At 47.2% G+C, this 24,278-nt stretch overlaps 1 protein-coding gene across 3 annotated transcripts; it reads left to right on the top strand.

The window, feature by feature from the left end:
- Positions 1 to 46: 46 nt before the first annotated feature.
- C4H7orf57 (chromosome 4 C7orf57 homolog) lies at positions 47 to 22,002 on the top strand. 3 transcript variants are annotated; one of them, XM_060414934.1, is made up of 9 exons: positions 47 to 118; positions 352 to 513; positions 8,405 to 8,590; positions 10,395 to 10,503; positions 10,940 to 11,096; positions 15,771 to 15,868; positions 17,384 to 17,583; positions 18,930 to 18,944; positions 21,142 to 22,002. In XM_060414934.1, exons 2-9 carry the CDS (start codon positions 459 to 461, stop codon positions 21,186 to 21,188), a joined length of 867 nt encoding a protein of 288 aa, XP_060270917.1. In that variant the 5' UTR covers positions 47 to 118; positions 352 to 458; the 3' UTR covers positions 21,189 to 22,002. The 3 variants fall into 3 exon arrangements, with proteins under 3 accessions (XP_060270917.1, XP_004007747.2, XP_060270916.1); XM_004007698.4 differs by having other exon boundaries at positions 47 to 126; XM_060414933.1 differs by having other exon boundaries at positions 47 to 513.
- The last annotated feature ends 2,276 nt before the right edge of the window (positions 22,003 to 24,278 follow it).

Raw genomic sequence — 24,278 nt, 5'->3', positions numbered from 1 at the left:
CCCTGGCGACGCGGGTTACTGTAGTTCCGCGCCTCTCCTGGAGTTTGGGATTGGTCTCAGCCGCCAGCGAGAACAGACTGGTCTCGGACTTTGCAGGTGGCACCCACCCAGACCCCAGGTCGGCAGGTGAGCGGGGTCAGACGGCCAGTGGGGTCGGGACCGGGAGGGACCCCTGTCTCCTGAAATGGAGGAGCACCGGGCAGGGGCGGGACTTCGGAACCTGCTGTCTCCTGCCGGCTACTCTGCGTGTGTGCCCCTGATGCATATACCCTGGCTGGACGCGCCCCTGCTGATGCCTTGCCTGGGCGTGCGCGCACTACCTGAATGGTGAGACTCCTGCATACCTGTCAGGTGGAGGAGGACGGACCGAGTAGGGGTGCGGACCCAGCCTCTGCAGCTCAGCCCCGGCAACGGTTCCTGGCTCACCCGTGAACACCTGGCCCAGCGTGTCTCAGGGCATGAGGAGTACCAGCAAGGAGCTGCACGGGGCCGCGAGCCGCTACGCTCCCTGCGGTGAGTGACCCGAGGAGAGGATCCGCCTTTGCTCTGCTGCTGGACAGGCTCACCTGTGTCCTGCATGCGTGTGTGGAGAAGGCGGTGGGGAGGGGACAGGACTAACACGGGGTACCATCAAAGAAAGCTACACACCGCCCCTGTGCCCCAGGGTGGAAGTAAGGCTTAAAAGTAAGGTGGGGATCTAGGGGTGGAGGGGAACTTGACTTCTGGGGTTTTTTCGTTTGTTTCGCTATTTTCAACAAAAGAAAGCCAGGCTACCCGCGGCTGTTAGAGCTACTCAGTTCTTGGAGCAATAGCATCTCTGAAAATTTCTCTGTAACAGTAACCCTGTGTTGACTTGGACACTTTCATTTTCAGCTGCATCCTTGTGTATTTCATTGATCACCTATCTCTTGCTCCTGATTTAGACTCCAACCAGGGTAACTGTGTCTTCTGCTTTAAGCTCATGAACACAGGAAGTAGGCCTCCTGTGGAGGTTGGCACTGCAGTGGGCTTCTCATTGTGAAGTTGGAAGAAGGGAAAGAAGACCTAGCTGCTGTGGTCTGATTTTAACTTTGTTGTTATTCTTCCGCATCTCATGAAGGGCTGGAGTAGGAGGATGGAGAAGAGGGTCCCGAAGCTCTGTTGGAAGAGGCAGGGTAGGGGTTGGCAAGTGGACTGCAGGCAGCGGGACTGAGTGTGGCCTTCACAGTCTCCCCGTGCTTCCTGCCCAGAGCTCTGCTGTGACCTCTGTTGATGAGGCTGTGGCTGTGCTGGAATGGAGGGGAAGGGGCACAGGAGGCCTGGGTCCCAGTCTCCACTGTAGGCTCTCAGCCTGGTTTTCTGGTGTCTCAGTGCCCTACTGTGTAGCCTCCCTCTGTGTGCTAAACACTGTCACACTAACATTGAACTTCAGGACAACCTGCTGAGGGGTTGTTAGCTCTGGTTTGCAGCTGAGAAACCTGAGGCTTAGAGTTTCAAAAAGCTGCCCTATTCTCCAAGGCTGAGGCTGGTTGCCAGGACCCTGCCTTTGGGTTGCCTCTCATGGCTCAAAGACCAGAGAACTGCAGGACTGAGTCACCCTACGGTCATCTCTGAGCCGGGCTCCTTGTAGATAAAGGAAGCCAGGAGGAGACAGGGGAGCCGGTAAAGAAATCTACCCAGTTGTGAGTGATCTGGTGCCAGACAAGTACTAATCACGGTTGAGGACAAGACAATTCTCACTCCTTCACTCCTTCAACCATGTGTGTATGTGTGTGTGCGCGTGTGTGTGCGTGTGTGAGATGGTTGGTTCACAGTCACTCATGTGCTGACTCTCTGCAGGGCACACCATCATAAACGGCCAACCAAATTAGAGCTCAGTTCCTGCCCGAAGCTTCCAGTAATGAGATGTAGAAACTACTCTGTTCTCTATGGATTAATTAGTAATCAAAACACAGAGAGGAAAAATAAAGCAAGAACTGAATGCTTTCCCTCTGAAAGAAAGTATTTGAGCTGAAGATGATCAGATATGATGCTCCTAAGCCCTTCCTCCTGGTTCTAAAACTAACTCTGTGAGCTCAGGCAAACTTCGTGAAAGCTTTCCCGTCGGGGTTCCCCCCCCCCCACCCGCCTCTTTCTCTTTTCTCTATTGTGTTTTCACTATAGAGTCCATCTCATTACTGTTGTTTAGATGTTTTAAAGATTTTTTTCATGAACATTCATGTTTTACACAGTGGACTCACCTTTAGTTCTAAGTAGAAATTGCGTGGCTAACTTTTAGCTGTGGAGGAAGGCGACTTCTTGTTCCTGGGATCCGTGTGTGCTTGTGTAAAGCCATCTATTCAGCCTGTTTTCCTGTGATCCTGCTGTATCACTCAGAATTCTCCAGAGCCCAACAACATTTGTGCCTCTGTGTGTGTGTGTGTGTGTAGAAAGAGAAAGAGAGATTGACTGAGACATCGATTTATTTTAAGGAACTGGCTCACACAGTTGTGGAGCAGGCCGAGAAGGAGCTGATGCTACAGTCCTGGGTTGGAAGGCCATCTGGGGGCAGAATTTCTTCCTTCTCAGGAGACCTCAGCCTGGGAACTGTGGCCTAGCCAAGTGGACACAGGAAATCACCCATTGCGCCTCCCAGGAGCTGGTCCTGTGTTAGACCCTGACTGCCATGCATTTTGGACAGCTGGTTCCAGTAAGCTCTTAAATTCTAGAGACATCTTTTAAATTTCACATCCCTCCTAGATTTTGTTCCCCTAGCTCTCAGTCAGCTGTGATGTCTGTTCTTATATTTGGACACGTGGGTTCATCAGTTTCAGATGCAAAGTGTCAACGGAACACCAACAGCCTGAGTGTCTTCTCTTTGTGGGATTATTATTGCAGGTCCCTGGGCTTCTGCCAACACCTCTTGCTCCTGGCGGGGACCCTCACAGGTGGTCACCAAAGCCACCTGCAAGGTTCTAAAAAAAAAAAAAAAAAAGCCACCTGCAAGGTTCTGTCCTAGGTGCCCACTGAGGGGCCTCAGGGCTCTGCCAAGGCCCGTTCCGCTCACCACCCGTGACCACTCTCTGGGGGAGGTAGGGGTCAACAGATCAATGGGGAGGGAGGTGAGAGAGTAAGCTGGCCTTCTCTTATCCCCCTTTGCCCTCCCACCCCATCTTTATCAGATCTCAGATCCTAGAAATCTCATACACTGTTTAAAATGTATTTGTTTATTTTGGCTGCACTGTCTCTTCTCTGCTTGCACGGACCTTCCCCAGTTGTGGCGAGCAGGCATCTCCCTGCGTGGCTTCTCTTGCTGGCAGAGCGCAGGCTCCAGGACACACAGGCTTCAGGAGTCGCAGCACGTGGCCTTGGTAGTGTGGCGCATGGTCTTAGTTGCTCCAAGATTGCACAAGGGATCTTTCCAGGCCAGGGATCCAACTCACATCCCCTGCATTGGCAGACGGATTGTTAACCACTGGACACACCCTATATCTGTACTCACCGCACGTCAGTTTTGTGGGATCCAACTGGATGTTTCCACGGGAGCCACACTCAGCCCCCAACCAGTCTGCAGCCTGAGAGGGTTCCCGCAGTGTGAGGTTGCCCAGGGCAAAGCCCCTGCCTCTCTGTTCAGCAACCCTTCAGGGTGCTTCTCCCCTTTCCTGTCTGACCTCTCAGGATGTCCTGCTTCCTGCCTCGAGCAAAAGGAAAGCTGAGGGGCTTGTGTGGAGAGGATGCGCCTGCCAGGATGCCCCCCGGGGGGTGGGTGTCAGGTCAGGTTGTTCGCCATCCAGCCTTCCTGAGGTGGCACTCGGTCCCGCTCCTGTCAAATTAGCAAACATGTTCGCTAAAGCTGTGAGTTCTGTCTCGGTGCGTGTGTTTTCATTGAAGTGTATGGCTGATTTGCAGTGTGGTTTGTGCTGGTTTCAACGTGCAGCAAAGTTATTCAGTTACACATATATGTATACATTCTTTTTCAAATCCTTCCCATTCTAGGTTATTAAAAGATACTGAGTACAATTCCCTGTGCTATACAGTGGGTCCTTATTGATTATCTGTTTTATATATAGCAGTGTGTACATGTGAATCACAACCTTCTAATTTATGCCTCCCCTCTCCTTTCCCCTTTGGTGAGCATTAAGTCTGTTTTCTATGTCTGTGAGTCTATTTCCGTTTTGTAATCAAGTTTATTTGTGTCATTTTTTAAGATTCCATTTATAAGCGATACATGATATTTGTCTGTCTCTGTCTGATTACTTCACCTAGTGTGATCATCTCTGGGTCCATCCCTGTTGCCGCAATGGCATTAGTTCATTCTTCTTATGGCTCCGTAGTATTCCATTATATGCACCACGTCTTCTTTATCCATTCATCTGTTGATGGACATTTAGCTTGTCTTCATATCCTGACTATTGTAAATAGTGCTGCTCTGAACACTGGGGTGCATGTATCTTTTTGAATTAGAGTTTTCTTCTTTTCTAGATATACACCCAAGACTGGGATTGTAGGACTGTATGGAAGTTCTATTTTAGTTTCATAAGAAAGCACCGTAGTATTCTCCATAATGGCTGCGCCAATTTACATTCCTGCCAGTAGTGTAGGAGGGTTCCCTTTCCTCCCCACCCACAGCATTTTTTGTTTGTAGACTTTTTGATGATGACCATTCTACAAAACTACAATGACCTCATTGTAGTTTTGATGTGCATCTGTCTGGTGCACTCAATATGCCAGCACATTTGGAAAACTCAGCAGTGGCCACAAAACTGGAAAAGGTCAATTATCATTCCAATCCCAAAGAAAGGCAATGCCAAAGAATGCTCAAACTGGAGTGCAGTTGTGCTCATTTTACCCGCTAGAAAGGTTATGCTGAAAATATGAACTGAGAACTTCCAGATGTACAAGCTGGATTTAGAAAAGGCAAAAGATCAGAGATCAGATGCTTCGTTGGATCATAGAAAAAGCAAGAGAATTCAAAAAAACATCTACTTCTGTTTCATTGATGATGCTAACGGCTTTGACTGTGTGGATCACAACAAACTGTGGAAAATTCTTAAAGAGATGGGAATACCGGACCATCTGACTTGCCTCCTGAGAAACCTGTATGCAGGTCAAGAAGCAACAGTCAGAACTGGACATGGAACAGCAGACTGGTTCAAAGTTGAGAAAGAAGTATGTCAGGCTGTATATTGTCACTCTGCTTATTTGATTTATATGCAGAGTACATCATGGTAAATGCTAGGCTGGATGAAGCACAAGCTGGAATCAAGATTGCCGGGAGAAATATCAGTAACCTCAGATAATACCACTGTAATGGCAGAAAGTGAAGAGGAACTAAAGAGCCTCTTGATGAAGGTGAAAAAGCTGGCTTAAAACTCAACATTCAACAAACTAAAATCATGGAATCCAGTCCCATCACTCCATGGCAAATAGAAGGAGAAAAAGTGTAAGTAGTGACAGGTTTTATTTTCTTGGTCTCCAAAATCACTGCAGATGGTGACTGCAGCCATGAAATTCAAAGACACTTGATCCTTGGAAAGAAAGCTATGACAGATGTAGACAGCATATTCAAAAGCAGAGACATTACTTTGCTGACAAAGGCCAAAATAGTCAAAGCTATGGTGTTTCCAGGAGTCATGTACAGATGTGAGAGTTGGACCATAAAGAAGGCTGAGCACCAAAGAATTGTTGCTTTCAAACTGTGGTGCTGGAGGAGACTCTTGAGAATCCCCTGGACAGCAAGGAGATCAAAGCAGTCAGTCCTAAATGAAATCAACCCTGAATATTCATTGGGAGGACTGGTGCTGAAGCTAAAGCTTCAGTACTTTGGCTACTTGATTCAAAGAGCTGATTCATTGGAAAAGACGCTGATGCTGGGAAAGATTGAAGGCAGGAGGAGAAGGGTGTGACAGAGGATGAGGTGGTTGGATGGCATCACCAATTCAATGAACGTGAACTTGAGCAACCTCTGGGAGACAGTGAAGGAGGACAGGGGAGTATGGCCTGCTGCAGTCCATGGGGGTAGAGTCGGATATGGCTTAGCGAGATTGGTGATGTTGAGCGTATTTCCACGTGCCTGTTGGCCATCTGTATGTCTCCTTTGGAGACTTGTCTATCTGGCTTTTCTGACCAGTTTTGATTGGGCTGTTTGGGGGGTTTTTATGCTGCTGTTACTGCATTATATGAGCTGTTTGTGTGTTTTGGACATAAACCTTTGTCCATCACACAGTTTGCAAGTATTTTGTCCCAGTCCATACTTCGTCTTTTCACTTTGCTCAGGTTTCCTTTGCTGTGCAAAAGCTTGTAAGTTTGATTAGTCCCCTTTGCTTCTCTTTGTTTTTATTTCTATTGCCTTTGGAAACTGACCTAAGAAAACATTGTTATGATTTATGTCAGAGAATGTTTTGGCTTGCTGTCTTCTAGGAGCTTTATGGTGTCATGTCATATTTTTCTCTCAGCCGTTCTGAGTTTACTTTTGTGTGTGGTAAGCAAGTGTGTTCTAGCTTCATTGATTTAAACGTGACTGACCAGCTTTCCCAATACCCTTGCTGAAGAGACTGTCTTTTCCCCATTGTATAGTCTTGCCTCCTTCATCAAAGGTTAGTTGACCACAGGTGTGTGGGTTTATTTCGGGGCTCTTTATTCTAGCCCTTTGATTGGTTTGTCTGTTTTTATGCCAATACCACACTGTTTTGATTACTATAGGTTTGTAGTATTGTTGGAAGTCTGGGAGAATTAGGTCTCCAGCTTTTTCTTTTTCCTCAAGATAGGTTGAAAATTCTGGATCTTTAAATATTCCATATAAATTTTAGGATTATTTGTTCTAGTTCTCTGAAAAATGTCATGGGTAATTTGACAGGGATCAAGTTACAGCTGTAAATTGCTTTGGGTAGTATGGTCTTTTTAACAGTATTAATTCTTCCAACCTAAGAGCATGGGTGGAGAAGGCAATGGCACCCCACTCCAGTACCCTTGCCTGGAAAATCCCATGGATGGAGGAGCCTGGTAGGCTGTAGTCCATGCGGTCGCTAAGAGTCGGGCACGACTGAGCGACTTCACTTTCACTTTTCACTGTCATACATTGGAGAAGGAAATGGCAACCCACTCCAGTGTTTTTGCCTGGAGAATCCCAGGGATGGGGGAGCCTGGTGGGCTGCCGTCTATGGGGGTCACACAGAGTCGGACACAACTGAAGTGACTTAGCACCTTAGCAGCAGCAGCAAGAGCATGGGATATCTTTCCATTTCTTTAAATCATCTTCAATTTCCCTTACAATCAGCAGCATATGTGTCTTTTGTCTCCTTGATCAGGTTTATTCCTAAGTATTTTATTTATTTATTTTTGATGCTATTTTAAAGGGATTTTTTTTAACTTTTCCTTTATGATATTTCATTATTAGTATAAAGAAATGCAACAGACTTCTGTATGTTAATCTTGTATCCTGCTATGTGGTTTAATTCATTTATCATTTTTAGTAGTTTCTGTGTGGAGTCTTTAGGGTTTTCTATATATAGTATCATGTCACCTGTATATAACAATTTAGCCTCTTTCTGACCAATTTGAATACTTTTGATTTATTTTTCTTTTTTGACTGCTCTGCCTAGGATTCCAGTACTATGTTGAGTAGAAGTGGTAAGAATGGGCATCACTGTCTTGTTCCAGAGTTTAGTGGGGAGGCTTTCAGCTTTTTACCGTTGAGTATTATGCTGGCTGTGGGTTTGTCATAGTAGCTTTTTATTATGTTGAAATAGATCCCTCTATGCCCACTCTGGTGAGAGTTTTTTTTTTCATGAAATCTCAGTGTTTTAAGAGTCTAAGTTGATCAAATCTTGGCCAGCTTTTGGCCACATAGTCCAGAGACTTGCCCATGTTTTAAGTGATTTTGGATCCTTCAGGAATGTGTGGGTATATGATGCATGCTCAGTCGTGTCTGACTCTTTGCGACCCCATAGCCTGTATAGCCCATCTGGGTCCATGGGATTTACAGGCAAGAATACTGGAGAGGGTTGCCATTTCTTGCTCCATCAGGAATGTGTACTCCCCAACATATCCAGAAATGCAGTCAAGTCCCAATTCAGGGAGGATTGAAGGAGAAGAGAGATAGACAATTAGGGAATTTGGAAATCTCACTGGGAGGCTAAGACCCCCAGGGAAGGGCTCTGGTCTCACTGCTTTGGGACAGCGGGGCAGCTGGGTGCAGAGGGCAGCCGGCCCCCCCAAGGGTGTTCTCCTGGTGGGCACTGTGGCTGCTGCTGGTGGCCTTTAGGATCTGCCGACTACATGACCACAGGGAGATGCGTCAGGTAACAGGTGTTCAGAAGAGGGCAGTTTTTCCTTTGCTGGTGTCCTGGGGAGGGTGAGACACCCTCCTTGATGTCTCCTGGGCAGGGGACCAAACCAGCCTGGGCTCCATGAGTAACATCCCGACCCTGGGCCTCCTCTTCCCTAGACTGGTATTACCACCTTCCTGTGAAGCAGTCAGAGAAAGCTGTGGATGCCCCACCAGCATCACAGATTCCCGGCCTCAGTGACCCGAGGGAAGCCCCCAGCGGGCACACGCTCGGGCTGCGGAGGTACTGGGTGAAGGAGACGGACTCGGAGTACGTGAAGCTGGCCAAGCAAGGTGGCCGCCCTGGTGAGTGCTTTTATGTGTGTGTGGGGGGGTGGGCAGGTGGTGTGACCTTGTCATCTGGACGTCCAGATGCCATCTGTGATCTGGACATGTTACTGTCAAGTGTAGGAATTTTGCTCAACGTCATAGGACGTCCAAGGTTGCCTGATACAGCCCAGGGTGCAGACTCTTCAGGGATGTGCTGCCATTTATGGGAAAGACTGAATAGACTGTGCATTCAGCAGATTGGGATTTTCTCTGGATTTCTCCTGAGCAACACCCTGGGGTGACTCCCACGCCAGCCTCACTGTGTAACTGCAGAGTCGCGGTCTGCACTGCAGTCACCCTTCTAGGGGGTAAGAAGGGGTTGCCCCTTCTGCACTTGCCCGTGAAGCATCTTTGTTTTCTGTTGCTCTGTCTCCTCATCCCTCAGGGGTATATTAATATCTTCTGCATGACAGAGGCTGGGATGAGTGTCAGTGGTGACGTTGAACATCCGACCTTTATCCATGATTTCACTGAGAAAGTCTTGCTCAGTTGTGCTAACTCAAGTTGCTGCTCAGGTTAGGAGTCACGTCTGGAACACCTTCTGCCGGGCCTTTGGGGAGAGCGACCCTGAGAAACGCTGACCTTTCTCTTTCTGGCCGCTGTGCCTTCCGTGAAGGTTGTCACGGAGAAGGTGGGCTATGTGGCAGATGGTGGTATCTGGGCTGTGATGCTACAAAGCCTGGCACAGACTGTGTGACTCATTGCATGTGAAGCGCAGAAGCAGGGTCCCCTCCTCACTCTGAGCCTCGGGCTAAAAGAACATCAGTGGGGCAGCTGGCAAAATCTGAATAATACCTGTAACTGGATAAAAGGATTGCATCACACTGACTTCCTGATTTTGATCACTGCACTGTGATTATGTCATAACTGTCACTGGAAACACCCCACGTGGTCCCCCAAAGAGCAACAGACAGTGACAATACTAATGGGGGAGAGAGAGAAAGAACAAGCACATTGGAAAGGAAGCATGGTGTTTGGGGAATCTGGGTGAAGGGTATAGCGGAATTCAGACCATTTGAGGGAACTTTTGTCTACATTTGAAATATTTAAAAAATGGAAAATTCGAAAAGTAAAAAAGTTTCAAATGTCTAATACTAGTAGTAATAGTATTGGCCACTGCCCCGCTTAGCAGGCAAAACCTGCTTAGCAGGCGAACCAGTCCCTCCCAGCTGGGGCCTGTCGACCCCCTGCCTCAGCGCCCCCTGTGAACCGCCTCGGGCCTGGGGGAAGGGGACGAAGACCCGGCAGCCAGTGGGTGGCCCGGGAGCTGGAGTCTGTGCCTCTCTGCCTGGCTCTGAAGGGGACGCGGGTTAACAGGAGCCCTACTCTCATGATTTAGAGGGGCTGGTGCCCGCTTCCCACCAGAAACCTGGAGCTTACCCCAGAAATGCCCCGGGTGTGAAGGAGTAGGGACGGAGAACGGACCCTCCTGGGCTGAGAGAGGAGACAGCAAGCCGCCCCCCGGCCCAGGCCCCCGGGCCCCATGATGAGTTTTGTCTCCACAGTCGTTGGCCTGGAGCAACGACACCCCCCACCGCCTCCAGGGACGCTTGGATGGGAGGAGGGGTGGGGGGCAGAGGGTGGGGGTGTTCTCTGGCACCAGGCAGCACTGGCAGGTGAGAACCAGGGACACCCCGACGTCCGCCCCGGCCCCCACCCCCGACCCCAGAGAAGCCCAGGAGGAAGCCCAGTTCCCTTGTCAGCAGCGACCTGCTGGCTGGTGATGCTCAGGCTCGGATGGGGGTGGTGATGCTCACCGCTGCGTCTTTTTGCCTTCGAGATCTGTTGAAGCACTTTGCCCCCGGGACCACGAAGGGCTCCCCGGTGGCCTACTCCTTGCCAGACTGGTACATCCACCACAGCAAGCCGCCGACGGCAGACCAGAGACAGTGAGTGTCCTGACCCCCGCGTTGCAGCCACCGCCCAGCCCAGCACCCCCAGCCTCTGACTTCGCTCCAGCCGCTCCGCCTGCAGCCCCCTGCAGCCCTTTTCTCTCCCACCCCTCCTGGCGCTCTGCAGACTGCCCAGCTTCTCCTGGGCCCTGCATCCCGGAGGCTTCCCCCCTCCGCTGCTGTCTTTTTCCTCCCTTTCCTTCCCCTCTCAACTCTTCCCCTCCCCTTCCTCCTTTCCCCCAGCTGAGAGTTGGAAGTTTATCCTCGCTGAATGAGGAGCCGAGAAAATGAGCGGTGGGGGTGGGAGTGGGGCTGGGGGTGGGCGGGGCCTGGAGGAGGTCAGTACCGGGTGCTGGAGTCGGGGAATGGGGGAGGGGGAATCCGGAGGTGGCCTTAAGCAGCTGGGCCGGGGCCCTTCCCTCTGTTTCTGCAGGGTCCCTGCTGTGTCCATACCTGACTACATGGTTTATGAAGAGTTTAACCCTGATCAGGCCACTGGCAACTTTGAGTCCAGAATGGGCCCCTTTGACTTTGACATGAAGACGGTTTGGCAAAGAGAGGCCGAGGAGCTTGAAAAGGAGAAAAAAAAGGTGCCCTAGATAGATAGCATGGCATTGCTTTTCAGCTGTGTGTGTCTCGTGACCCCGGAATCTGCCTTTTACGTTTGATTTTTTCAAAGGCCAGTTGTTCAGTCGCTCAGTCATGTCCCACTCTTTGCAGCCCCATGGACTGCAGCACGCTAACCTTCCCTGTCCATCACCATCTCCCAGAGCTTGCTCACACTCATGTCCATTGAGTCGGTGATGCCATCCAACCATCTGATCCTCTGTCGTCCCCTCCTCCTGCCTTCAAACTTTCCCAGCATCAGAGTCTTTTCCAATGAGTTGGCTCTTCGCATCAGATAGCCGAAGTATTGGAAAATACAAAGATCAGAGGCCAAATAAATTAGCTTTCTTTTCTCCTTATGAACATCAAACCTGTGAGGTGAGACTGCCTTTTGTTTTAGGAGCTGACATGGGGAAAGTTGGACACCACTTCCTATCTGCCCAGATAGGAAGGACATTATCCAGTTTCTGAACGAGCACTTTCTGTTTGAGGGTTTAAGGTAAAGTTCCCCAGAATACTCTGTGTGGGCAGGAAGGGAAGAGGAGACAGTGCTTCGCCGCTGCACAAACCCCGCAGGTGTATTTGACCTTGAAGGAGTGCTGGCTCCAGTGTGACACACTTTCAAGGCATTTCTGTGTCAAGGGAGCGTGGAAGGCCATCCCTGGTTGGTGGCTTTATGGTGGTGTCTCAGTTCAGAGGCCATTGGTCACGGCTGGCATGGCTCCCGGGACGTGGGGATCTGTGGGTGAGCTGGTGATGTTCATGTTAAAACTAGCATCCATGTCCCGGCAATGAGCCAGCCTTGCCACCCTCACACTCACACTCAAACACACACACACACACACACACACACACACACACACACACACACACCCCAAGTGAGCCTTGAGGCCCACTTCCCACTGTCTAGTTGGAGGAGAAACCTTGGAAGTTTATTTTGGGGCTCAGAAAATTGAGCCCCATGTGCACGGTCAGCTACCTATATTTAGGTGGCTGTTTGCCCCCAAGACACCCCAGCCCTGAACCTGGGTCTTGGCGTTTGCACGATCACTGAATGAGCTGCTGTCAGGAACACGCATGTTCCTGGCAACACCTCCCAGCAATACCCAGAGCCTTCAGATAGATGGTAAACAGGGTTGGTGCACAGGTTGCTGCATTGCCCCCAAACCATGGACAGAGTCATGCAGGGGCTGAGAAAGTGTGGGGAGCAAGCCCATTCTGTCCTGTGTTTCTCTGCACAGGTGAGGCTCAGCTCAGTTCAGTTCATTTGCTGTCATGTCCGACTCTTTGTGACCCCATGGACTGCAGCACCTCAGGCTTCCCTGTCCATCACCAACTCCTGGAGCTTGCTCAAACTCATGTCCATCGATGATGTCATCCAACCATCTCGTCCTCTGTCATCCTCTTCTCCTCCTGCCTTCAATCTTTCCCAGCATCAGGGTCTTTCCAAATGAGTCAGTTCTTTGCATCAGGTGGCCAAAGTATTGGATTTTCAGCTTTAGCATCAGTCCTTCCAATGAATATTCAGGACTGATTTCCTTTAGGACTGACTGGTTGGATCTCCTTGCAGTCCAAGGGACTCTCAAGAGACTTCTCCAACACCACAGTTCAAAAACATCGTTCTTTGGCACTCAGCTTTCTTTATAGTCCAACTCTCACATCCATACATGACTACTGGAAAAATGATGCCTTTGACTAGGCGGGCCTTTGTTGACAAAGTAGTGTCTCTGCTTTTAAATATGCTGTCTAGATTGGTCATAGCTTTTCTTCTGAGGAGCAAACGTCTTTTAATTTCATGTCTGCAGTCACCATCTGCAGTGATTTTGGAGCCCAAGAAAATAAAGTCTCTCACTATTTCCATTGTTTCTCCATCTATTTGCCATGGAGTGATGGGACTAGATCCCATGACCTTGGTTTTCTGAATGTTGAGTTAAAGTCAGCTTTTTCACTCCTCTTTCACTTTCATCAAGAGGCTCTTTTGTTTCTCTTCACTTTTTGCCAGAAGGGTAGTGTCATCTGTGTATCTCAGGTTATTGATATTTCTCCCGGCAGTCTTGATCCCAGCTTGTGCTTCATCCAGCCCAGCATTTCACATGATGTACTCTGCATATAAGCTAAATAAGCAGGGTGACAGTATACAACATTGATGTACTCCTTTCCCAATTTGGAACTAGTCTGTTCCATGTTTGGTTCCAACTGTTGCTTCTTGACCTGCATTCAGGTTTCTCAGGAGGCAGGTCAGGTGGTCTGGTATTCCCATCTCTTTCCAAGCTTTTTCTTTTTTTTTGCTTCTTTGCTTTTTCTGTGATTTAACAGATGTTGGCAATTTGATCTCTGGTTCCTATGCTTTTTCTAAATCCAGCTCAAACATCTGGAAGTTCACAGTTCATGTACTGTTGAAGCCTGGCTTGGATAATTTTGAACATTACTAGCGTGTGAAATGAGTGCAATCATGTGGTAGTTTGAACATTCTTTGACATTGCCTTTCTTTGGGATTGGAATGAAAACTGGCCTTTTCCAGTCCTGTGGCCACTGCTGAGTTTTTCAGATTTGCTGGCATATTGAGTGCACCACTTTCACAGCATCATCTTTTAGGATTTGAAATAGCTCAACTAGAATTCCATCACTTCCACTAGCTTTGTTTGTAGTGATGCTTTCTAAGGCCCACTTGACTTTGCATTCCAGGATGTGTGGCTTTAGATGAGTGATCGTACCATTGTGATTATCTGGGTTGTGAAGATCTTTTTTGTATAGTTCTTCTGTGTATTCTTGCCACCTCTTCTTAATATCTTCTTCTTTTGTTAGGTCCATACTTAGGTCCTTTACTGAGCCCGTCTTTGCATGAAATGTTCTCTTGGTATCTCGAATTTTCTGGAAAAGATCTCTAGTCTTTCCCATTCTATTGTTTTCCTCTATTTTTTTTTTCTTTTCTTTTTTTTTTGGCATGGATCACTGAGGAAGGCTTTCTTTTCTTTCCTTTCCTACTTTGGAACTCTGCATTCAAATAGGTATATCTTTTCTTTTCTCCTTTGCCTTTAGCTTCTCTTCCTTTCTCAGCTATTTGTAAGGCCTCCTCAGACAACCTTTTTGCCCTTTTCCATTTCTTTTTCTTGGGGATGGTCTTGATCCCTTCCTCCTGTACAATGCCACAAACCTGTCCATAATTCATCAGGCATTCTATCAGATCTAATCCCTTGAGCCTATTTGTCACTTCCACTGTATAATCATGAAGGATTTGATTTAGGTCATACCTGAGTGGTCTAGTGGTTTTCCCTGCTTTCTTCAATTTAAGCCTGAATTTGGCAATAAGGAGTTCATGATCTGAGCCACAGTCAGCTCCCAGTCTTGTTTTTGTAGACTGTATAGAGCTTCTCCATCTTCGGCTACAAAGAATATAATCAATCTGATTTTGGTGTTGACCATCTGGTGACGTCCATGTGTAGAGTTGTGTCCTGTGTTATTGGAAGAGGGTGTTTGCTATGACCAGTGCATTCTCTAGGCAAAACTCTGTTAGCCTTTGCCCTGCTTCATTTTGTACTCCAAGTCCAAATTTGCCTGTTACTCCAGGTATCTCTTGACTTCCTACTTTTGCATTTCAGTCCCCTTATGATGAAAAGGACATTTTTGGGGGGGTTTGGGGGTGTTAGTTCTAGAATGTCTTGTAGGTCTCCTTAGAACCGTTCAACTTCAGCTTCTTCATCATTACTGGTTGGGGCATAGACTTGGGTTACTGTGATATTGGTTTGCCTTGGAAACAAACAGAGATCATTCTGTCATTTTTGAGATTGCACCCAAGTACTGCATTTTGGACTCTTTGTTGACTATGATGGCTACTCCATTTCTTCTAAGGGATTCCTGCCCACAGTAGTAGATATAATGGTCATCTGAATTAAGTTTGCCCATTCCAGTCCATTTTAGTTCACTGATTCTAAAATATCAGTGTTCACTCTTGCCATCTCTTATGTGGCCACTTCTAATTCACCAGTCACATCCTCAGCTGGGCGTTGTTTTTGCTTTGGCTCCATCTCTTCCTTCTTTTTTTCTTAAGTTTTATTTATTTATTTATTTAACTTTACAATATTGTATTGGTTTTGCCATACATTGACTTGAATCTGCCATGGGTGTACATGTGTTCCCCATCCTGAACCCTGTCCCCCCCACCTCCCTCCCCATCCCATCCCTCTGGGTCATCCCAGTGTTTCAGCCCCGAGCACCCTGTCTCATGCATCAAACCTGGACTGGCAATTCGTTTCACATATGATATTTTACATGTTTCAGTGCCATTCTCCCATGTCATCCTGCCCTCGCCCTCTCCCACAGAGTCCAAAAGACTGTTCAGTACATCTGTGACCCTTTTGCTGTCTCGCATACAGGGTTATCGTTACCATCTTTCTAAATTCCATATATATGCATTAGTATACTGTATTGGTGTTTTTCTTTCTGAGTTACTTCACTCTATATAATAGGCTCCAGTTTCATCCACCTCTGTCTCTTCACTCTTTCGGGAGTTATTTCTCCACTGATCTCCAATAGCATGCTGGGCATCTACCAACCTGGGGAATTCATCTTTCAGTGTCCTATCTTTTTGCCTTTTCATACTGTTCATGGGGTTCTCAAGGCAAGAATACTGAAGTGGTTTGCCATTCCCTTCTCCACAGGTGAGGCTGCCAGCCATCAAGTCCAAGTATCCAAGCAAAGTGGGGACCCCTCTTGGCCACAGAGAGCCTGCAGGAAGCAAACTGTCCTTTCCACCCATGTAAGTGCATGGGCTGGGCAGCGCAGTCTGGATTCGGTGTGGTTTTGGCCTTTGGTCCAGGTGACAGCCACCCTCCCACATCAGAGATGGATGCTGCCTAAGGCTATTCACCTCCCAGCAGCAGGCATCGGGGGCGTCCCTGCAGTTGCACACCTCACGCGGCCTGGCCTGCCCCCTGGCCTCTTCTCCCATCTCCCCTTCCCTCCTGACACCCCTGGCCCCTGTGGCCCCCTCTGTCCCCTTGTCGTCTCATGTGCCTGTGAGTGCGGGCTGAGTTCTCTCCTCCATCAGCCCGAGTGCTGCCTTCCCCTCTCAGGAACCCCCTCACCCAGGCTCACCCTGTCAACCTGGGACCACTCGGCCTAATATGTGTGCGCTGCTCAGTCCTGCCGCCTTCTGTCCCTGGGTCCGGGCCCCCGGGGTCCATGCCAACTGAGCCCCGGACTCTGTGTTCCCATCCATCAGGTGCCCTGACGTGTGGGTAGTTGCCCGGCTGGAGAGAGGGCCCCTGATGCCTCTGTTTCTCTTCACTTTCCCAGAACCCCATTTTAGTGCCAGAACTACTGCCGTTAATTGTCTGACTAATCCTTCAAATGGCTTCTCCGCTAGTGGGCAGAGGGGAAGGGAGCAATCAATCAGTCACAGTGGGCGTGACGAGTGTCATGGGAGCGCCGCACTCAGACTATGAGGGCAAAGAATTCTATCATCATCTCTCTGTCTGTCCATTCGTCCTTCTGTCTGTCCCCCTATCATCTATCGTCTGTCTGTTATCCATCTCTCTGTCCTCTCTGCCCACGCATACCCCCATCTGTCTGTTATCTATCTATATCTGTATTTCCAGGTCTATCTCTCTGTCTATACACACAAACAGGGAGAGCCATTCAGAGCCATTAGGAAGACCCCTAGTAACGACAGAGTGGTTCGCAAGCCCGAGCCCGAGGCTCAGCGGGAACAGGTGATGTAGGCGCCCTGCTCGACACCTGAGCGTGCTGCTTTGGCCATGTCGATCTCCTTGCCTGTCTGAACGTAGGTTGTGATAAGGTCTGTAAAGACAGCCACAGAGGTAAATGGAGAGAAGGCAAAGCCGTGCAAAGAAGCAGAAGATAATCAGTAATGTGCGCTGGGCAAAACTCATTAAGAAAATAATAACTTGTTGCAAAGCGGTAGAGTCTGAGTCACTCATCACCCCCCAGGGACGGGGCAGTGCTTTCAGGAGAAAGCCCTCTGGAGAATGCTGGAATTCGGCTTCTTCTCATTGGCTGTTCTGAAGAAAGGCTTTTGGGAGCTGAACTAAGTGTGAGCTGAGCTAAGTATAAGCGTCCAGGGCATGCTTGCTGGTCACTTTATGTTTAAAAGTGGAGAGATTGAGAAAGAGGTGGAGAGAGGCAGGGAGAGAAGAGAACCATCTCTGTTATGTCTTTACGAACAACAACACATGTAATTTACCATGAATATGTTTGCTCCTGGTTTTTCATTCACCTTTGTACTTAAGTACTTAATTTTTCTCTTTTTGAGACCTGGTCAAAGACCCAGTTCACCTACAAACTTTTCCAAACTGATTAGCAATGGATATAAGGATGAGTGGTTACAGCAGCAAGCGGACTCAGACAAGAGGGCTCCGCAGACCCCTCAGTCCTCTGTCTCATCTCCGTCCCCACCGGACGCTGAGCCGCCCGCAGACCCAGAGGCTCCCGGAGACGCCAAGGAAGCCACAGGTGAGCAGCACGGCCACCAAGGGCCCTTGTCTCATTAGAAGAAGTGAAGTCGCTCAGTTGTGCCTGACTCTTTGAGACCCCATGGACAGCAGCCTGCACCAAGCTCCTCCATCCATGGGATTTTCTAGGCAAGAGTAGTGGAGTGGCTTGCCATTCCTTCTCCAGGGAATCTTCCTGACCCAGGGATCAAACCCAGGGCTCCCGTGTTGTAGACAGACGCTTTACTGTCTGAGCCACCAGGGAACTGTATCATAATGAGTGATCCGAAAGCCACATGAAAAACAGAAGTATTGAGGTTACAGGCACACATGAGGATAATATGTATATTTTTTTTTCCTCTTTATTCGGATGAATAGCAAAAGTCATTATTTCTGTAGCTTTACGTTTTCCTTTGCTGCTGCTGCTGCTGCTAAGTCGCTTCAGTCGTGTCCGACTCTGTGCATCCCCATAGACGGCAGCCCACCAGGCTCCCCCGTCCCTGGGATTCTCCAGGCAAGAACACTGGAGTGGGTTGCCATTGCCTTCTCCAATGCATGAAGGTGAAAAGAGAAAGTGAAGACTTAGTTGTTGAAAATTCCGATGCTTCTTGTGTTGTACCACACGCATAATATCGATTTTAGTCTCCTGGATCCAAAAGGTCCTGACCCACGCAATGATTGGTCTTCTCTGGGGCAGCTTCAGAAAAAGCCCTGGCTTCTGAAAAGCACCAGCAGCTCACATGGAAGTCACGCCACTGTCAGTGCTCCCTACACGTTGTCATTAAGCTTTAAACATCAACAGTCCAGTCCTTTCCCTGAAGTCTGCTATCCGGAGACTCTATCTGGCTTTTAACAATCGCAGTCACAGGGACAGTGGGTCTTATGTTTTGGCCGCATCCATCTTCAAGTCTGTCGAGTCCTATGTTTCGTTTCTGTTATTCAGTCGCCAAGTCACGTCCGACTCTGCGACTCCATGGACTACAGTAGCCGAGGCTTGCCTGTCCATCACTATCTCCCAGAGTATGTAGCTCTAGGAATTACTGACCGTTTACCTGTAGATGTATTTTTCACCCTGAGGCTTCAGTTCTCCGATTAAGGAGGCAGGAGCTGTGTTATGTCCCTTCAAGCATCTCGAGTGTTTTATGTGATGTGTTATGTGTAAGTGTGATCTCTGTGCACCTTCCCATCCAGGGGGCGCCTCACTGTCCCAGCCACTGTCTTAATAACACCCTGCCTCCGCTGTCACCATGGTGCCGTCTTAAGTCATACAACCTTTCACTAATTTTTAAGTAATTATTAAAAGTAATTCTTTTAAAATTATCCTGTTTCGTTGAATTGAAAAATGAATGTATTTGTTCTTTATTCCAGAGTCTTCTCCTCCGAGTGAGTATTTTTAGAGAAACTGACCTGCGTCCAAATATAAAACGTGTCTCAGACACACGGAACAGTCGATGGACATAGTTCTTGAACCTGAAGCTGATGTATCTCAGAAGCCTGTGAGATCCCTCTCCAAACTGCTGGCGCCCTAACTACGAAAGCTGGTTTCATCTACCCCTTTAAAAAGTCGAGTTCTAGCAACACAGTCTGGGGACAGCAAAAGAAGGACCAGTTACATTATTACAAGAAGATTAGTCTTTTATGCAGATCACACAAGATAAAGCCTAGTTCAGTTCACTTTAGAGACGTACATTTTATTAGGCACCGTGTGAGAGATGTGGGTTTAAATAATGGTAAAGAAGTGAAAGGGGCTTCCAAGATGACTCAGCAGTAAAGAATCCGCCTGCCAGTCTGGAGACACAGATTCAACCTCTGGGTCGGGAAGATCCCCTGGAGAAGGGACTGGCAACCCACTCCAGTATTCTTGTCTGAGAATCCCATGGACAGAGGAGTCTGGAGGGCTACAGTCCATGGGGTTGCAAAAGATACGACTTAGCAACTGAGCACAAACAATGAAAGGCCACGAGAGGACCCCAATAGAGATGTGGCAAGCACCAAGGCCCACCTATGGAGGGTCTCCGAGGGGTTTTATTATTGTTTTTCTGCATGGTCTTAAGTAGATAGAATTTTCTTCACCACCACCAAAATATCTTATCTGGTTAAAGAACATTAGCCTAAGGTTATATACTTCCTGCTGCTGCTGCTGCTGAGTCGCTTCAGTTGTGTCTGACTCTGTGCGACCCCATAGACGGCAGTCCACCAAGCTCCACCATTCCTGGGATTCTCCAGGCTAGAACACTGGAGTGGGGTGCCATTTCCGTCTCCACTGCATGAAAGTGAAAAGTGAAAGTGAAGTCGCTCAGTCGTGTCCGACTCTTAGCGACCCCATGGACTGCAGCCCACCAGGCTCCTCCATCCATGGGATTTTTCCAGGCAAGAGTGCTGGAGTGGGCTGCCATTGCCTTCTCCCTATATATATACTTCCTACTGGGAAAGAAATCATTGCACGTGTTATATAATATCCATGTGTTTGAATTTGCAGCAAGACCCTCTGAACCTCAGAGGAAATTTTTCACAGTTCAAAATTAGTGGAAGACTGAGTTGGCAGGAAAGGCCCTGTAACTTGGCAGAATCACCATGCAGTTGAGCCAACTGGCTTCTGCACATTTTCTGGGTCGCTGAGCATCCTTACCTGGTGCCGATCCTCCCTCACCAAGACTTCTGATCTGCCGGGCGCTGCGGCTGACCTCGGCCACACTGCCCAAGGTGTCCTGGTTCTCCTGGCCATCCTGGCTTTTCACTTGATAAACAGCAGTCGCCCACCCAAAGCACGCCTTTTCTTTCCATGGAAAGTACCACCTGCCCTCCACCGCTGCCAGCTGTGCAAGCCTAGACCATATCAAGGCTTCTTGAATGTGTTCTCCTTCAACTAGACCAGAATTATTGTTTTTCACTGCAATTTTTGCTGCCACTGTAGGTGTTTCTGACACTGCCAGACAGCTGCCTTTAGATGAGTGGCGCTGTGTTCAGCATTTTTTGGTCAGCAGAGTCTTCTCAGCACATGTGGGACTGACTCAGGGACCACCAGCTGCCTGCGAGTTGGAAGCCGATGTTTCTGACATGTGATTAGTCCTTGTGGATAGGGCAGTACACTAGAATTTTATGTAGACTACAGTTATAATCCGGTAAATAGGATTACTACTTTAGTAAATCAGTACAGAGAGATTTCTTCTATTTAAAATAAATTAATAGGTTAGGGACTTCCCTGACCGTCCAGTGGTCAACTTCCCCTTCCTGTGCAGGGGTTGCAAGTTTGATCTCTGATCAGGAAGCTAAGATGCCACCTTCCTCCTGGCCAAAAAGGAAAAAAAACATAAAACAGAAACAATATTGTAACAAATTCAGTAAAGACTTTAAAAATGGTACACATGGGCCTCTCAGCCTTCTGAGATGGCCCACACTCTGGGGAGCCTGTTTCTCTCTAAATAAACCCACTTCTTACCTATCAAAAAAAAAAAAAAAGATGGTACACATTAAAAAAATTAGCTTGCAAATAAAATACAATTAATAGGTTAGATTTTTAAGTTTACAAAGCAGGCCATCTTAATATCTTTACTCATCAACTGTTTGTTTTACATTGCAGGTTCAGCAGCACCTCCACCTGACTCAACGCCCGTGGAGCTCAAATAAACCCGGACATAAAGGGCATCCTGGATCTCTGTTACGGCTATAGTCACAAGTCCCCTGTTATGGTTTATTAACACAAATTCTTACAGAGTGATCCGTCTTAGAACAGATGTGAACCCCCTGCTGCGTGGCGGTGCTGGTGTTGGGTTTTGTTTCTGCGTCTCTCTGGGATGGCAGGCAAGTGGCCTTTGCCCCGCTGTGCCTTGCTGACCTGGGATGTCCCAGGGCCGTGTCCTCCCCATCCTCAGCAGATATCACGTCACCTCCTGCTGTGTGAGCCTCTGTGGGCTCTAACTCTATTGAAATCGGCAGTTTAGATGCTTAACTGGAAAAAACTCACCCAAAAGCTTTTTCACTGTTTTGATCTTGAAATTTTTGTAGAAATAATTTTTCTGTTACAAACCAGCATTTAATTCCAGAATATTGTGATACACTTTATATGAAGAAAAAGATTGATTTGTTATACCTTGAAGTTTTAGACATTTTCTAGTTTTAAATGTTTGATAATATTTTTTGCATCAACCAAAATTCATAGTAGTGAACATTTATTGTTTTGCATTAAGTAAAAATGTTTAAATACTTAATTTAGTAGTCTTAACAAAAATGTTTTAATACAGAGACAGTTCTCTCATTTTATAAATTTCATTGCTATTTAAATGTAAGTAATTAGCATAAAATGTAGTTTTATATTTTGTACGTTTAATTCATTAATAAAATAATAATTTTCTGCTGGAAGATTTTCAGACAGCCACGTAAAGTCAGAGATATTTTAGCTTCTTTCCCAGAATAAACTTATCATGTACTTGCTCACTTCAAATTGAAGTTTTCAGTTAATTCTTCATTTAAAGATACTGAGTTGAGCACATGAATCTGTATCCTTGACTCAGCCATAGGGAGAACGTGAGTGGTGTGTGTGCTGAACAGAGAGACTTCGCTTTAGGGGAAGGTGCCAACTTTCTTTCCTTTGTCATCTTTTCCTTCCTCTTCTTTAAAACCTACCCCATCCTCACCCTTCCCTCCCCAAGAAAAAACCATCAGCAACAGATACAGTAGCTTACTTAGTGTTAGTCGCTCCATCGTGTCCAACTCTTTGTGGCCCTATGACTGATGCCCACTTGGCTCCAGGCTGGAGGTGGCTCCACCTGGCTCCACCAGGAGCCACCAGGCTCCTCCTGGGGATTCTCCAGGCAGGAACACTGGAGTGGGAGAAGAACCCTTCTCCAGGGGATCTTCCCGATCCAGGGATCGAACCCGGGTATCCTGCATTGCTGGCGGATTCTTTACCGTCTGAGCCACCAGGGAAGCCCCATACAGTAGCTTATGATGTTTAATTCTCTTTTGAGGGTATTAGAGTACGGAACCTGTGGTTTAGGGAGAGGAGAGAGTTTGGAACGGGGACCTGTGACCAGACCTTGGTTCCATGCAGGGCTTCTGGTGTCTGTTACTGGTAAAAAACAACCCTGCAGTGAACTTCCTGCTTGGTAATAAACAACAGACTTGATGAAAACAGAAGTTTTGCACATTCCATCCAAATTATTTTGAAGCAAAGGGCTTTCGCCAAAAGATAGAAAATACAGCAAAATCATTCTAAATAAAAATTGTCAGCTTCAACCGGCAAAAAAAGTGCTTAGTGAAATACTTCTTTTATACACATGTGCATGCAGGCATGGGCAAACGCACGCTTCCAGGGTCCTGATGCTTCTGTGATAAGCATCTGGCAACCTCAGCTCACCACAGAGTGCTCTCAGAGCTTAGCTCTGAGCCTCGGTTTCCTTCTTTATCAGAAAGAGATACTTCCTACCCAAAGGCTGTTGTGAGGATTAACCAAAATAAGGTTCAACAAGGTTCTGGACACAACATCTGACACAGTACCCAATCATTCTCTCAGCTTTCAGAAATCCAGTGCTCAGTTTGGTGGTCAGCTTACCCATGAAGGGAGCCCCAGACTCACAAAGGAAAACCAGCATCCCTGGAAAAAGCTGTGATTCCTACCTCTGTCAACTGATTTCCTTTCTGTTTATACATAGCCTTGAGAACTGCCTGAAATAGGGCTGTGAGACGCAAAGCAGAAATTAGTGGAAAAGTGAAAAGACCAGAGAAGCGCTTCAAGGAGGAGAATGCAGAAGAAAGCCACCGTGTGGCAGCATGGAGAGAAAGCAGAAGTGAATGTCAGGAGTTAGACCAGGCATGATGATGGAGGGGAATGAGGCTCTTCGAACCCCTCAATGGGCTTAACTCGAGTCCAAAAAACAGTTTTAAAAATTGGCCAGACTGTACCTTAAAAAGCAAAAGAAAGTCCAGATGGATTCATTGGCGAATTGTACCAAGCATTGAAGAAATTATAGTATAATTTAATTATAATTATATAATATATAAAATAAGTATGTATGTAATTGTTTATAATTATAAATAATTATAATTAAAACATGATTAATATATAATACAAATATAATTCTTTATAATTATAAATATATAATTATAATCTATAGTTATATGAATTAATTATAATTATACTAATTCTAAAATCTCTTCCAGAAGATAGAAGCAGAAAGAGTAAGTCCTAAATCATTCACAAGATCATCATTATCTGGATACTAAATTCAGACAGACATTACAAGAAAATTATGGATGCAAATTAAAACATCTCTCATGAACATAGATGCAAAAATCTCTAACAAAATATTAGCTGGTTAAATCCTAAAATGAGACTTCCCTGGTGACCCAGTGGCTAAGACTCCATGTTCCCAATGCGGGGACTCAGGTTAGGTCTCTGGTAAGGGAACCACAGCCCAGATGCTGCCCGCTGCAACTAAGAGTTCATATGCCACAGCGAAAGATCTCATGTGATCCAGCAGATGCTGGCAATTTGAGCTCTGGTCCCTCTGCCTTTTCTAAATTCAGCTTGAACATCTGGAAGTTCACGGTTCAGGTACTGTTGAAGCCTGGCTTGGAGAATTTTGAGCATTACTTTACTAGTGTGTGAGATGAGTGCAATTGTGCAGTGGTTTGAGCATTCTTTGGCATTGCCTTTCTTTGGGATTGGAATGAAAATGGACCTTTTCCAGTCCTGTGGCCACTGCTGAGTTTTCCAAA

This window comes from Ovis aries, chromosome 4 (assembly GCF_016772045.2).
Source record: "Ovis aries strain OAR_USU_Benz2616 breed Rambouillet chromosome 4, ARS-UI_Ramb_v3.0, whole genome shotgun sequence".
Classification (NCBI taxonomy): Eukaryota; Metazoa; Chordata; class Mammalia; order Artiodactyla; family Bovidae; genus Ovis; species Ovis aries.
Note: the sequence above shows the minus strand (reverse complement) of the source record. Positions and strands in the feature narration are given on the sequence as shown.